The 16,661-nt window shown below is 44.5% G+C and overlaps 1 protein-coding gene across 9 annotated transcripts in view; it reads right to left on the bottom strand.

The window, feature by feature from the left end:
- VWA3A (von Willebrand factor A domain containing 3A) overlaps positions 1-12,385 on the bottom strand; it is a 57,097-nt gene extending 44,712 nt beyond the window's left edge. For 7 of the 9 annotated variants that reach the window (XM_040257625.1, XM_040257630.1, XM_040257642.1 and 4 more), the window contains exons 1-6: positions 12,285-12,385; positions 11,756-11,786; positions 10,636-10,665; positions 7,003-7,090; positions 6,556-6,679; positions 82-206 (exon numbers count right to left, since the gene is read on the bottom strand). In XM_040257625.1, the coding sequence (XP_040113559.1) occupies positions 82-206; positions 6,556-6,679; positions 7,003-7,064 (311 nt within the window). In that variant the 5' untranslated portion in view covers positions 7,065-7,090; positions 10,636-10,665; positions 11,756-11,786; positions 12,285-12,385. The other 2 variants (XM_040257626.1, XM_040257637.1) reach the window with 2 other exon arrangements.
- Between the last annotated feature and the right edge of the window lie 4,276 nt (positions 12,386-16,661).

The following is a 16,661-nucleotide window of genomic DNA, read 5'->3' as shown; positions in this document are numbered from 1 at the left end:
AGTCTCATGAAAGGGTCTCTTGGGTTCAGGGGGCTGGATGTGTCTCACAGGCTTTGGGGAGGGGAGTGGCTTCAGACTTACAGCACGGCTGTGCCCTGGCATATCAGGTCAGCCAAAGTGAGTTTCTTAGACTTTAAACTGTGCATTGAAAGCCAGTCTTCTGAATTCTCCCAGACTGAAGGCTGGGTCTCATCCCCCTGCAGCCTCTGTGAAACAGAAGCCAGAGTCAAGGCAAAAACAGTGAAAAGAGAAGGCAAAGCTCAGGGTGTTTTAGGTCTCTCCATGGGGAGCCCCCGGGGGTGCCAGCCTGACTGGTCCTACCCAAGAGAGTCTGTTCAGGAACTCGCCTTGCTGAGGCAACAGACGTGTGCAGAGAGGCCTGCTGTGGGCCACCTGCCCCTGATGATACTGGTTCCCATCCCTCACCTCATCCCCAGTATGTCCCCAGAGGAGTCAAGGGGTCACTCACCACATCCTGCCTTGTGAGAGACTGAATATACAAACACACAGTGGCTAGACCCTGCATGACTACAGGACTCTGACCCACACCCTCTGTGGCAACCAGTCCATGGAGCCAAACCATAACCTCTCCAGCAACTGGATCAGGAGGTCAGGACTGTGACGGGGCTGCCACCTTTCCTATTTCATCCCCTTTTCCAGCTCAGGACCAGCCAGAGAAAGCCAAGCATGCTCCCAAACCAGTCACAGGAGATACCCAGCTTCCAGTTAGCTCATCTCTGGCTTCTGTGTGCCTGCTCCTTCAGGGCACACCTGAAGCTTCCTCATTCTTTTCACTCTAAAGTTTACCTATTTCCCCGCCTGCCTTTGAGTCTTTGCCAAACACAAGTGACGGTGGTGTGTTTGTTTATTTCTGTATTTGCATTCTCTGTATCTTTTCAGATATAAGAGTTCTGCCTCCCTCTCAGTCTGAGGGACCCTCCACAAATATTTGTTGACTAATGGGAGAGGGAATAAGTTTCCCTGTCTATTCCAGAGGCCAGAAACAAGAGCAGAGGATAAAAGTTTTAGTGGAAGAATTTCCTAGTCATCACAGGAGTCTGGCCATGAAATGAACAAACCCCCTTGCTTGCGCCTAGTGATGCCTGTGTCACTTACATAATGCTAAGCTCAGGATGTGGGTGTTGGCCTTGGTGATAGAGCTGAAGTCATTGACAGCAAGCATTCAACATCGCTGATATGTTTCTGGGAGCCAGAAGGTGGGCGAGAGCTGACATAAGGCTCTGAGCCCATTTTCCTTGTTTTGAGCCCTGTTTTGAGGTGCTAGGGCTACAGTGTGAACAAGATAGAAATGTTCCTGTCTTTTTGGAGCTCACATTCTAGTGTGGATAGAGGGTTAGTAAAGAAAAGCAAAATCAAAGTACATAATTTTAGCAAGGAACAGTTATATTAAGAAAGTGGGGCAAGAAAATGTGACAGAAAATGACTAGGGTGGAGACGGGGAGTCACTTTAGCTGAGATGGGGGTCAGAGAAGGTCCTCCTGAAAGTCCAGGAGGCAGCCCTGTGCGACCCTGGGAATGCACATTCCAAGCAGAGGGAGACTTGGGGCTGGGTCAGAATTCTTCCAGAACAGAAGGGTGGCCACGGTGACGAGTGTGTAGTGAACACAGGGTGTGTGTGACATGAGAGGAGCCTGGAAATGTGCAAGGCCTGGCTCAGACAGGGATTCTGAGAAAGCTTCCAGCATAAGTACCATTGTTTGAATGAATCAATGGGCCTTACATGCTGCCAGGGTTGGCCATGACTTAGGGTGAGGAATTCCATCGTCAGGGGAGGCTGGCTCAGACCCACAGTGAGAAACCACCCTGCAGTGTCCAATGACTGTAGAAAGGACCTGTGCTGCTTAGCCCATCGTGGCCCTGTCTACACCCAAGGATGGCTTTGCCCATCTCCTGTGCACCTGCTGGAACCCTGAGTGGGTCCTGCTTGGGCTTGTCTTTGTCGGGCTGTCACTGCAGAGGGTGAGGTGGTGGACAAGGGGATGAAATTATCTGCTGTGGCTGACTGAGCTGCCTTAGACAGAATTAGATCTGATAGAGGATTCTGAAGGAGGAACGGGCAGAGGAAGAGAGAGAGGAAAGAAGGGGGTGCAGTCCTGGGCCCCCCACTTACTAACTTTGTGATGCTGGGCAAGCCATGCATCTCCTTCTACACCAAACAGTGCTTAACAATGACTCTTGTTTCCCCTCATATTTGGTGCACAGAAGACTACAGTTCATGGAATCACAAGGAGTTGAACTTGACTGAGTGAGCAACACACACACAGAGGAGGTAAAGAACAAATGGACAGTGAAAATAAACTGCTGCTGCCCTATTCCAGCTAGATAGCATTGGGTGCCTTACATCTGTGCCTGAGGCCTGCTCACCCTCTGTTTCAAAAGGAAATTAGCAACTGTTAAAGTGTGAAAAACACTAATAATTAGAGCAACACTTAATAGCGCTGCTTTAATGTGACAAGCACTTCACATATATTATTTATGTCTGTGAAACAGGTTTCATCATTGTTAACCTCATTTAACCAACAAGGAAACTGAAGTACTGAGGATTAAGTAATTTGTTCAAAGTCATATAGCTAGTAAGAGGTGGAGCTGGGATTCAGACCCAAGCAGTATAGCTTGAGTCATGCTCACAATCACCATACTATATGGCCTTTAAATTTACCACCAAACTCTGACTGTCTTTGTGAAGGATCAAGAGAGAACTGACTGAAAAGACAATTTTCTCATTATTTCTCTCTGCTAATTAATGTCGCCTGTAATCTTAGCCCCAGCCCCACACTTAGGGAGCTGCTGCTCTGCATCCTATAACCACTAGATGTCACTCTTCTCATCTTTCAGGACAACCACATCCCTAGTTTGTAACAGAAACAGGTAGACTTCTCATTCCCCTTTTTCTTCCATTTTACTTGCATTTGAAATGTTCCATCATGCTTTAGGACATGGATTTTGTATTGTTGATGTTTGAAGAGTTACTATTAAACACAGGCGTCCCTGATGGCTCAGTGGAAAAGAACCCACCTGCCAACACAGGAAACTCGGGTTCAATCCCTGGATCAGGAAGATCCCCTGAAGGGAATGACAACTTGCCTGGGAAATTCCATGTACAGAGGAGCCATGGAGTGGCAAAGGGTTGGACACGAATGAGCAACTGAGCACCGTTGAACACATTATGGATTTTGACTGTAGACATACTGATTACACGCTAAAGGAAGTGCTTGACATACAGAAGAGTGTGATCTTTGTTGGGGCAATCCATTCTCTCTTTCCCACTGAAATTTGTTTTTGATGTAAATGAGGCCCCGATTGTGGCTGATAAGTAAGAGTGGTCCTTGTACACCTGGGAAGTCATGTATTTGATAAGAAATTAGGTGAAATAGATACTCTTAGTATCAACATCTAAGGTCACTGAGAGAACGCTTCAGAATCTCCAGACTCTACTGACCTTTGCTCATTTTCTTGTAATTAGACTTGCTTTCCTGTTAGTGCTAATATTTGAGAAAAGTAAAACACAACTATTTTCCTGATTTTTAATCACCAGCATTAAAATTGTATTGTTTTTGACTGATTATCATTTTGACTGGAATGCAAAAGTAGGAAGTCAAGAAACACCTGGAGTAACAGGCAAATTTGGCCTTGGAATGTGGAATGAAGCAGGGCAAAGACTAATAGAGTTTTGCCAAGAAAACGCACTGGTCATAGCAAACACCCTCTTCCAACAACACAAGAGAAGACTCTACACATGGACATCACCAGATGGTCAACACCGAAATCAGATTGATTATATTCTTTGCAGCCAAAGATGGAGAAGCTCTATACAGTCAACAAAAACAAGACCAGGAGCTGACTGTGGCTCAGATCATGAACTCCTTATTACCAAATTCAGACTCAAATTGAAGAAAGTAGGGAAAATCGCTACACTATTCAGGTATGACCTAAATCAAATCCCTTATGATTATACAGTGGAAGTGAGAAATAGATTTAAGGGCCTAGATCTGATAGATAGAGTGCCTGATGAACTATGGAATGAGGTTCATGACATTGTACAGGAGACAGTGCTCAAGACCATCCCCATGGAAAAGAAATGCAAAAAAGCAAAATGACTGTCTGGGGAGGCCTTACAAATAGCTGTGAAAAGGAGAGAGGCAAAAAGCAAAGGAGAAAAGGAAAGATATAAGCATCTGAATGCAGAGTTCCAAAGAATAGCAAGAAGAGATAAGAAAGCCTTCTTCAGCAATCAATACAAAGAAATCAAGGAAAACAACAGAATGGGAAAGACTAGAGATGTTTTCAAGAAAATTAGAGATACCAAGGGAACATTTCATGCAAAGATGGGCTCGATAAAGGACAGAAATGGTATGGACCTAACAGAAGCAGAAGATATTAAGAAGAGGTGGCAAGAATACACAGAAGAACTATATACAAAAAAGATCTTCATGACCCAGATAATCATGATGATGTGATCACTCATCTAGAGCCAGACATCTTGGAATGTGAAGTCAAGTGGGCCTTAGAAAGCATCACTACGAACAAAGCTAGTGGAGGTGATGGCATACCAGTTGAGCTGTTTCAAGTCCTGAGGGATGATGCTGTGAAAGTGCTGCACTCAATATGCCAGCAAATTTGGAAAACTCAGCAGTGGCCACAGGACTGGAAAAGGTCAGTTTTCATTCCAATCCCAAAGAAAGGCAATGCCAAAGAATGCTCAAACTACCACACAATTGCACTCATCTCACATGCTAGTAAAGTAATGCTCAAAATTCTCCAAGCCAGGCTTCAGCAATACGTGAACCGTGAACTCCCTGATGCTCAAGCTGGTTTTAGAAAAGGTAGAAGAACCAGAGATCAAATTGCCAACATCCGCTGGATCATGGAAAAAAGCAAGAGAGTTCCAGGAAAACATCTATTTCTGCTTCATTGACTATGCCAAAGCCTTTGACTGTGTGGATCACAATAAACTGTGGAAAATTCTGAAAGAGATGGGAAGACCAGACCACCTAACCTGCCTCTTGAGAAACCTGTATGCAGGTCAGGAAGCAACAGTTAGAATTGGACATGGAACAACAGACTGGTTCCAAATAGGAAAATGAGTACGTCAAGGCTGTATATTGTCACCCTGCTTATTTAACTTCTATGCAGAGTACCTCATGAGAAACGCTGGACTGGAAGAAACACAAGCTGGAATCAAGATTGCTGGGAGAAATATCAATAACCTCAGATATGCAGATGACACCACCCTTATGGCAGAAAGTGAAGAGGCGCTAAAAAGCCTCTTGATGAAAGTGAAAGAGGAAAGTGAAAAAGTTGGCTTCAAGCTCAACTTTCAGAAAACGAAGATCATGGCATCTGGTCCCATCACTTCATGGGAAATAGACGGGGAAACAGTGGAAACAGTGTCAGGCCTTATTTTTGGGGGCTCCAAAATCACTGCAGATGGTGACTGCAGCCATGAAATTAAAAGACGCTTACTCCCTGGAAGAAAAGTTGTGACCAACCTAGATAGCATATTCAAAAGCAGAGACATTACTTTGCCGACTAAGGTCCGTCTAGTCAAGGCTATGGTTTTTCCTATGGTCATGTATGGATGTGAGAGTTGGACTGTGAAGAAGGCTGAGCGCCAAAGAATTGATGCTTTTGAACTGTGGTGTTGGAGAAGACTCTTGAGAGTCCCTTGGACTGCAAGGAGATCCAACCAGTCCATTCTGAAGGAGATCAACCCTGGGATTTCTTTGGAAGGAATGATGCTGAAGCTGAAATTCCAGTACTTTGGCCACCTCATGAGAAGAGTTGACTCATTGGAAAAGACTCTGATGCTGGGAGGGATCGGGGGCAGGAGGAGAAAGGGACGACCGAGGATGAGATGGCTGGATGGCATCACGGACTCGATGGACATGAGTCTGAGTGAACTCCGGGAGTTGGTGATGGACAGGGAGGCCTGGCGTGCTGCGATTCATGGGGTCGCAAAGAGTCGGACACGCCTGAGCGACTGAACTGATCTGATAGATAAAGAGTTATGGGCCAGGCTTGCACTGACAGCCACCGATGACAATTGTTTCTATGGTAGAGTGAGCTGTGAGTTCTAGACAATCCACTCACCACCATGAGAAGACAGCTCATCAACATGCTGGGAGTCAGCCAAAGACCACAGTTCTGGTTATTCTAGAGGTTAATTCTCCTGCCATAACTCTCTCGCTCCAATAGCACTTCCCAAAACTGATTTTTGGATTCATATTTTTTAGGAAATCCTACAAGAAAAACAAATCTCAGGAAGGAGAATCTTAGAATTAAATTCCTTAGTCTTCAAGCTTTGATAACAAGGACAGCATCTTCACACCCTCCTGAATATTTGATGATATGGCCAAGAAGGCTATACTATTTCTATAAATAGCATAGAGATTCTTTAGTAATTTTTAAAGACAGGAGATTAGAGATGAATTCTTAACTAGTCCTGAGATCCTACATGAAGAAAGAAATACATTCTGCATTCCCAGCTATGATTTGTGAACACAGCTGCTCAGTAGAAGCACTTATAGTTTTTACCAGTAAGTCCTGTGTCTGGTTAACATGCGTAACCAGGAGTCCATTGTCTAGCTTTTGCCCACGTTCATTGATATTCTTCTGGTTCAACTGCTTCTTTGGATCTCTGTCATTGTTTCTCCTCATGCTACAAAACACAAAGTCACTTGATCAATGCCCTGGTCCCAGACATTGAGGCCACATTGTCACGGCCTCCAGAAGTATTTTTATTTCTGTGTAGTAACAGGGGAAGTTTCTTGTGTAGATCTTGATAAAATGTGGGCTCCAAGTTCACAAGACATTTTATTTTATTGTTTTGCTTGTTAGGTAACTGAAGCCCTCAGGTGTAAGATGATGCCATTATCATTTACCCAGTCTCACTTAAAGGCACGTATTTCCCCCTCAACTCTCATGAAAAAAGAAATGTTATTGTTGTTGCTTTCATTTGGAAAAATCAGAGAAGATGCTTACCAGTGATTTTCCAGAAATGTACTGTCTTGACCATGGAAGACATCACTAATTTGTGTGGCCATTATAAAAACATCCAGTGCTTATTTTCCTAGGGAGCAAAATAATACCAGAAAGGGATGAGTGCAACATGTAGACAATGGCCTTGGAGGGCATCTATATTCAGCTCAACTCTTCTTTAATTCATTCATTCAATAAGTCCTTATTGAACGCCTACTTGATGCTGTGGATACAGTGGTGAAGAAGATGACAAAAATTTTGTCAACTTCAGGGCTTCTGACATTTGGGATGATTCTTTGTCATGGGGTTGTCCCGTGCACTGAAGAATGCTCTACCTATCAGATGCCAGGAGCATCCCTGCCCCTCGGGTTGTAACAATAATGTCTCTAAGCGTGGCCTAATGTCTCCGGGGAGCACAGTCGTCCCCAGCTGACAATCATGGAGCTAGACATTGTCCTTGTCCTGCCAGAAGGAGAGACTGATGTTAAAAATTAAATATAGTAGGGGCTTCCCTTGTGGCTCAATGGTAAAGAATCTGCCTGCCAATGCAGAAGACACAGGTTCAACCCCCGGTCCAGGAAATTCCCACATGCCATGGAACAACCAAACCCATGCACCACAGCTACTGAGCCTGTGCTCTCGAGCCCAGGAGCCACAACTACTGAGCTCTCGAGCCTGAGAGCCTGTGCTCCAAACAAGAGAAGCTATTGCAATGAGAAGCCCTTGCACGGCAACTAGAGAGTAGGCCCCTGAGTCGCCCAAACTAGAGAAAGCCTGTGCAGCAGTGAAGACCTCGGGCAGCCAAAAAAAAAAATAACATTTAAAAATTAAATATAGTAATAACATAATGTGGAATGTGTTATGAAGGAAGGATAGAGAGTAATCAGGAATCTCCTTTGCATAGGTAAGGTGGTCAGTGAAGGTGTCTTTTGAGCTTAGACCTTTTTGTTGTTGTTAACTTTTGGCCACACCCCATGGCATGTGGGCCCTTAGCTCACCAACCAGGGATCTGACTCATGGTCCCTGAACCGGAAGGTGGAGTCAACCCCTGGACCACCACGGGAGGTCTGAGCTTAGGCTTTCTTGAAGGATGTAAAGGAGGTGGCCGTGGTGAAGTAGGCAGAGAGGACAGCAAGTGACCATAACGATTTAGAGGATGGGGGAGTGGACAGGGAAAACATTAAGATGAGGCCGAGTTTTTCCTCTGATAACTGTCTCTGCACTCAGACGGTGGGTCCCTGTAGCTACTGCTTGCAGCTGATGGGGTTAGTGGTACACGTGGGCCTGACAGATCAATCAGATCCTCCCTTTGGGAATTCAGAATGAAGAGCTGTGAGGCCACCATGTACATTCAGAAGCAGGGAAAGGCTGTCTTCAGAGCCAAGTTGAGGGCAGGGCCATTCCTGGCCTTGGTTTCCCTGGGGCCTTTCTCTCCCGGCTCCCTCCTTTCTCTGCTCCTTCCTAGTCTCTTTTGCAGGCTCACCTTTTCTACCTGAGCATTTTAAGTTGGTGTTCCTCAAGGCTAAATCATGTACACAGTTCTCCTCTCACTTTCTTCTCTTTTCCTAGGCAAACATCCTTGTCCTTGACTTCAACTGTCATCTGTACATCAGTGACTCCCAGTTGCATGTCAAAAGCCCAGACCTCTCACTCTGACTCCAGACCTGTGTGTTCAATTACACTGGATATTTCCACCTGGAGCAACTTGAACTCAGCATGTCCAAGACTGAATTCAAATTTCCTACACACTAGCCTCTGGTCTTTGTTCTCTAACTTAGAGAAAAGAACCACCATCCATCTAATTATATGAGTCAGAAATGAATTATTCTTGAGAACCTCATTCCCCATATTCACTCTATCATCTAATCTTGCTTTTTTTTTTTTTGGCCATGCTGTGCCACATGTGGGATCTTACTTCTGCCACCAGAGATTGAACCTGTGCCCCCTGCAGTGGAAGCCAGAGTCCTAACCACTGGACTGCCAGGGAAGTCCCTAACCTTGTAAATTTTACCTCTCTCAAATCTCACTGCTTCTGTCTCCACTGACATTTCTCGCATCGAGGCCGCTGACACCTCTGCCATAGATGACTGCAGTCCTAAGTGGCCTCCCTATATCCCCTCAGTTCTCCCATCTAATCTCTTCTCACTGAAGTCAGAGTGACTTTTTAAAAACAGAAATTCAGGGCAGTCTCTGGTGAACTAGTAGTTAGGATACTGTGTGCTCACTGCCATGTCTGGGTTCAATCCCTGATCAGGGAACTAACATCCCACAAGCCATAAGTTGCGGCCAAAAAACCCCACAGACCCAAAGTCACACCCCCTCTTATGCCTCTTGATTAAAACTGTTTAAAGTCTTCCCTTTATTTCTCGAATAAAGATTAAGTTCATAACAATGGCATTTGAGGCTCACAGGCTCTGGCCACTGTCCACCGACCTCTCCAGCTTTCCCGCTCCACCACCCTTCACCGTGTCTGTGTGCCACAGCTCCCCTTCCCCTTCAGACCCTGGAATGCTGCACATTTCCTTTAGTCACAGGACTTTTTCATGGGCTGGCTTTGCTCTGAACATTCTCTTCCCCTCCTTGCCCCCAGTTACTCATCCTTGACTCTTCAGCTCACACTTCACTTCTGCGAAGTCTTCCCCACCATCCCACTCTATTCCAGGTTTCTTGTGTTATGTAAACTATCAGAACTGTGCTCCTTTCTTTGAAAGTACTTAATTTAGAATAATACATTCATTAGTGTGATTTTTTTTTAATTGGCATCTTTCTCCTGTGAGATTATAAATTACATGAGAGCAGGGACTGGTAGACAGTAAATATTTTGAGGAGGGGAGATAAATCTTGGCTTTTGAAGAACTGACCACTTCCTGCTCTTGGGTTCCATTAGATACTTGTTCCTCCTAATTCCTCCCTTTTTGTAGGAATTCCTTCTAATTCCTCCCTTTTTGTTTTCTGTGTGCTAGGTTGCTTCAGTTGTGTCCGACTCTTTGCGACCCCTTGGACTATTGTCTGCCAGGCTCCTCTGTCTGTGGGATACTGCAGGCAAGAATACGGGAGTGGGTTGCACTCCACTTCCCAACCCAGGGATCAAATCCATATCACTAGCGCCGCCTGGCAACTTCATTTAGGTTTCTTGTTATTTGAAATAAACAAACAAACAAACAAACAAAAATTGCCTAAAACACAGCCAGTGGGACTCTCCAGATGGAGTTGAAGGTTAACATTGGAGTGGGTGTCCTCATGAAAACATTAAATAGTTTAATGATGGTTCAGGGACTTTCCAGGTGGCTCAGTGGAAAGGGGCTTCCCTGGTGGCTCAGATGGTAAAGCGTCTGTCTGCACTGTGGGACACCCGGATTCAGTCCTTGGGTTGGGAAGATCCCCTGGAGAAGGAAATGGCAACCCACTCCAGTACTCTTGCCTGGAAAATTCCATGGACTGAGGAGCCTGGTAGGCTACAGTCCATGGGGTTGCAAAGAGTCAGACACGACTAAGCACACACATAGCAACATAATGATGGTTCAGCAACTTGTTTTTCTCCTTTGGGTCTTTACTCTTTTATTCAGAAGAGTTTTCTTTTCTGGGAAGCACCAAGATAATGTGGCAATATCTCGAAGAACAGCTGGCTCTACTTACAGTTAGCTGGGAAACTCTCGGTGGCCGAGCCTGTTGGAATAGAAAGGCCTCGTGAACACTGGATGCCCCATCAGGCTCAGTTCCCTCTTTTCTAACAACCTAGTGAACTCAGAGGCTTGCACAACTGGATTCTGGGGTGACTTGTGTTGGCTGATGGAGGGGTATTTGGGCTGCATAAAACTAACATAACAATATGGCGTGCTAAAAGGAGCACTGGACCTTTGGTTTCTCCATCGGCAGAATGGCATGGGGATAATAGTAACTGTGCTGTCTACTTCAACTCCATCAAAAGGCTCAGATGAAACTGAGAATATATAAGAGCTTTGTATGAGGAATACCATTTTAAAACCTGCCACATCTTCAAGCACTTCAGCATGTGACTCAGCACTCATTCACTCTGTGTACATTTATAGAGTGCCTATTCAGAGCCAGAGAGATCTGGTACTGGGGAGGCAGAGCTGGACAGCCCTTGCCCTCAGGCCTTTGCTCAATGAAACCTTCTCAGAGACATCTTCTTTAATTGCCCCTCCTCAGACAGGACCTCCTCTGCCCTGTTTAGTTTTCTCTGTAGCACATTTCATCATCTGATGTTCTATATATTTATTATGTTTTTGCCCCACTCTCCCCTACCCATCAGTCCACTAAAAGTAAGATCCTTGAGGGTAGGGACTTAGTTAACATAACTAAGTTAGAACGGTTCTTTGTAATCATTGCCTAAAAAACCATTGCCCCCAAAACATTTGTTGAGTAAATGTACTCAGGGCAGGTCCAAAGTTTAGACAAATGTAGGCCATGTTACCTTGGGAGACTGGTCACAGGAGGGGAAGAGAACATGCAAACAGGTCCTTAGGAAACGGCATCTTGTCAAAGGGAGAGAGGTAGCCCTGATTAGCAGATAAAAGAAAATCTTCAGCTAAGTTCCTGATGTGCTAACATCTGGATCTAGGATTCTCCTGATGCGCTAACATCTGGATCTAGGATTCTCCTAACTATCCAGGATAAAGCCACTCCCAGGGTTTGTATTTTTAACTGCCAAGTAATCTCTAGTCTTGTCCCGATCCGATCCATTTTACAATCTGCTGCCAGAATGATTTTCTGATATGCAGAACTGTATTATTACCTGTTTAGAACCCTGCCGTGGCTCCTCAGTACTGTAGACAAGCAGACCAGATCTTCTTCAAAGACTTTTCACTGCTTTTGCCTCTATTCTTTACTCACCTCTCTACCTCATCTTGCATCCTTCTGTGCACCCTGATAACCCCACTTATACACCTTGCTAATTCATCCCCTTCTTTGCTCTAGTTGGATCTACTTCTAGAAATGCCTTTGCCACAAAAAGTTGTTTGATAAGAAAACCCACGAAGTTTTTCCTGAACCCCATTTGCTGCCCCCAACCCCTAAGGAGGAAATAATTTCCTCCTAGTCCTGCCCTCTGGCTGTCTCATACCAAATTGTCACAGTTCTCCTCCCATTATTCCCATTTTTTACTGTTGTACCCCCAGCAGCTAGCACAATGCCTGGCATGTAGACAGCAGGTGCTTAAGACCCAGGCTCCCTGAGTCTCTCTCACTCAGTCCAGAGCTTAGTGTCTGGGCCTCCCCAACCCTCTCTCTTACCACCCTATCAATACTTGAGACTCTCAACCTCACCTGCATTTCTCTATTTCTCCAACTCTGGGAGAAGGGCCCTGGTCATTCCAGGACTCTGTTTTTCCTGGTTCCCACTTCTAGTTCCTCCAAGCAACAGTGAAGCTTGCCCTGTCAGGAAGTGTTAGCTGGTGTCCAAGGTAACAGACTGCACCACTGCAGCTAGAGGCAGGGATGGGAAAAAACGTTCCTCACCCTGGGGAAGAAATTACCATTTTGTTGCTTGTAACAACCTCTCCCTGGGCACTCTGCTTTTCTCCATCCCCACAAAAGCCGGGAGCAGGATTTGGACCTCTTCTCTAGTTTTAGAACCTCCGGGTCATCGGAAAACTATGGTTTAGACCAGTGGAGGCCTGGTGCCTGCTGCCTTCCTGTGCTAGGAACTGAAGACAGACAACAGAGAACCTGTGACATGCGTGAACGCTGATGACCTTCCTTCTCTTCTGCACATTCCCTGGGGCCCTCCAAACATACTCCCTGGGAGAAGTCTGGCAGTCCCTCACCCCGACCAGCTCCAGCTCCACCCAAACCATCACCTATTACAGTGGTTCCCAAGCCCAGGTGCCTATCACAATCATCTAGGTTGTTTGCTAAGAAAACATACATACCTTCCCATCTGGCAGACTGATACAGAACTGTAGCAGAGTGTGGGAACATGAATCTTTAACAATGGTTCCAGGTGATTATGATGTAACCAGCTCTTAGCCCACAGTTGGGGACCTTTCCAGCTCCTTCTATGGAAGTCAAGAGAGATGAAGTGACGTACTCAATGTCAACTAACTAGCTTGTAGTAGCGAAGGGATCTGCACTTGGTTTTTCTTCTCCAGGTCATTCCTCAAATCACGATCTTCACTTACAGAATCTTTAATTCGTAATTTAGAACATGTGCTACTTGTGGTAGTCACTATGTGATAGAGAACCCCTTCAGATATTGACCCCCCAAGATCCCTCTAAAGGTCAGATCAGAAACAAAATTCTTCAAAATAGAGACAGCTCACTTATCACCTCTCACTCTGGGCAGACTAGTTATGGGTGAGAATAGCAGCTGTAAATCATGGCATTTGGTCAACACCAATGAGGCAGGAGAGAAGGAGCCTAGAAAGAGAAAAGGAAGTCAGAAGAGGGAAGAGTCACAAGATGCCGAGAAACCAGCCAAAGGCTACCCTGTGAGCAAGAGGTGAGGGTCCTTGGGACCACTTGATTGGAAATCCTGGGTAGAAGGGGCTGGCTGGCTTTGATGCACCATTCTTGGAGACACAAGGGCTCAAGATAGATGGGTTACCACCCTCACAACATCCTTTGCGCCTGGATAACGGATTTTTAACATTTTACAAGAAGTAAAACCCAACATTGAAAAATTCATTGTTACTACTGTTTTCTATTTGAGTTTACATGACACATACTCTGTATGTATTTGGGCCAGATGGGTAAAGCAGAATAAGGTTTTCAGGCTTTATGATTAGCATAGGAGAAAGCTCTGTGCTGGTACCATCTTTCTTGGCTCTCCTCAGACTGTATACAGCTCATGATTGGCCTCGTGTTGGAGCACAGTAGGAATTTCTCTTTCTCACACCTTAGGGTCTTGGGACCTGCCATCTACTATACTCCAGTATATATGTACTATACTCTGTACTCTTATGCTCAGGGCCTGGGTTCGATCCCTTGTTGGGGAACTAAGATCCCACAAGCTGCACACTGCGGTGGAAAAAAAAAAATCCTCTTTCCTTTTTTAAAAATTGAGATATAATTGACATACTACATTAGTTTCACGTGTACAATGTATCTAGTTAACATCTAGTTAAATTTGTTTTTTATAAGCCAACTAAGTCTGAGGTATTTGTTACAACAGCCCAAACAGACCGACAATATTGTGATATACTTCTTTAGACACCAATTTGTATTTTGCTGTATTTCTTCCCTCCATTTCAAACAGTTGCAGGTGTTTTGTTGGGTTTAGAAGTGGCCTGAAGTCAACAGTTTTTTCGTGTCTGTTGTAAAAGCCTAAGTCACTTAAAAGATTAAAATGACATGCAAAGCATGGGAAGTGATGGATGTATCAATGTCAAGAGGAAAGTGGGAAAGTATAAAGATTCTTTCAGTTAAAAGAGACAAAAACCCAACTCAAACTGGCTTAAGGAAAAAAGGGTTTATTTACTCAGAAGACAGAAAAATCCAGGAATAATTTTGGCCTTGGGCATGGCTTGATCCAAAGGCTAAAATTATGTTCAGAAATTTGTCTCCATTTCTTTGTGATGGCTTTATTCTTAGGTAGGCTCTTTAGCAGTGGTTGGCAAACTTGGGACGTCAGCCCTCAGCTTTCCTCCCCACAGCCTTCAGCACCCTAAAGAAAGAACAACTCTTCCAGGAGAGTCCCAGGCTTGGTCACAGGACATACTCATTCCTGAACCAATCACGGTGACTCTGGCCAGATCTGGCTTCTGCATCTAGTCCTGGAGCCAGAGGGTGATATCAGCCTCATGAAAAGATCTGTTTTTGTTGTGGTTTAACCAAAGAAGGGGACACTAGGCAAACATGACTGAGGAAAGCCAAAGCAAGAGAGAATCATCCCCAGAAAAACAGGTCAAGAAATCAGATCTGAAATCAGAGGGAGGAGGGAACTGCATAGCGTTTGGTAGCCATAGTGGTGAGATGGCAAGACCTAAGAGGAAACGGGTCCTTGGTACATCCAGGAAGAAAGTGCAGAGGCATAGGGGCTTCTAGCTCACCAAAGGTTATCATGCCCCAAGTGTGGGGATTATTGCACCATTCGGCCTGGAGTAGCTGATGTTTCAGCAGCAACGAGTATAGGGGCTCACTACCAGAGGGGTCAGTCAAACCACCAGAGGGGACTTTCTAAAGTTTCAGCCATGGGTCTCTGCACAACTCAAGGGTGTCCCCAGTGGCCAATAGATTTCCTACCAACAAGGAAGAAATCTAGTTGATTTTTTAAAGTGCTACAGGTAGGATAGGGGATGGCCTTTTTGGGAAAATTTCCCTATGTGCTCAATTCTCAAGAGGGTTCCAATAAAACCATTGGATGACATCATGTAATTCACTAGTTAAGGAAGTAAGCACTGCTGCTGCTGCTGCTAAGTTGCTTCAGTCGTGTCCGACTCTGTGCGACCCCAGAGACGGCAGCCCACCAGGCTCCCCCGTCCCTGGGATTCTCCAGGCAAGAACACTGGAGTGGGTTGCCATTTCCTTCTCCAATGCATGAAAGTGAAAAGTGAAAGTGAAGCTACTCAGTTGTGTCCAACTCTTAGCGACCCCATGGACTGCAGCCCATCAGGCTCCCCTGTCCATGGGATTTTCCAGGCAAGAGTACTGGAGCGGGGTGCCATTGCCTTCTCCGAAGTAAGCACTATAAAATACCAATTAGCAATGATTGCAGGAAGCTTGACAATGAGCAGTGAATAATGGCAGATTAAAGACAACTTAACTTATATAATTTTTTCTTTCAATATATTTGTAAGTAATATTTAGAAGTAGAGACTACCTTTTATGGTTGTTTGCATTCCACATCCAGAAGAAGCAAACCATAGATTTAGCTGCTCATGTCTGAGCCAAGGAATCTTGCATCTGGGACAAGCTATTTCTATTTTCTTTAGACGAGCCAAACCGGCAATGTGGGGCAGCAGAAGCAGTTTGAGATTTGAAGTCAGGGAACCTAGGACTGGAACCCCAATTCACTAATGAAACTTTGGGTAAATGGTTCACCCTTCTGATTCTTAGTGTTTTCTAATTTATAAAATACTGTCTCCTACCTCATAGGAGTATTAATTGACATATGGAAAAACACAACATGGATTTAACGTTAGCTTCTTTCTCTAAACTCTTACAAATGCCACTATTTTTTAACCTTTTTTTTTTTTAAATATGAATGGCTTTAATAGAGTAATTGATGTGCTTTGGTTAGAAAGTCAGATTATTCTATTTGGCAAGATATTTGGGGAGTTTCTGTTATTTAAGGATTAAGTTCACAGCTGCATTATTTGTAATAGCAAAGACTTGGAGACAAATGTACAACAGGAAAGGAGAAATATATCTATATTATACAGTGTGTAAGAGATGTATCTATCTATATAGTCATTAAAAATGAGGAAGATCTATATTTGCTGACACAGAAAGATAGTCATCATAAATTAAGTTAAAAAAGAAAGTAGTGCTACTCATGTATAATATGATCTTGCTTTTGTTAAAACAGTTGAACAGGATACATCCACATATATATACGCAAATACCACACACACATACACACACACTGTAAAGAAAGCAGTCTCTGAAAGAATACCTAGTAAAGTGTCAACAGTGGTACTCTCTGGAAGGTGGAATGTCAGAAGGGAACTTTAATTTCCTATATTCATTTAAAAATTACAGACA

Source organism: Oryx dammah, unplaced genomic scaffold (assembly GCF_014754425.2).
Source record: "Oryx dammah isolate SB20612 unplaced genomic scaffold, SCBI_Odam_1.1 HiC_scaffold_2, whole genome shotgun sequence".
NCBI lineage: Eukaryota > Metazoa > Chordata > Mammalia > Artiodactyla > Bovidae > Oryx > Oryx dammah.
This window is presented reverse-complemented; position numbering and strand designations above follow the sequence as displayed.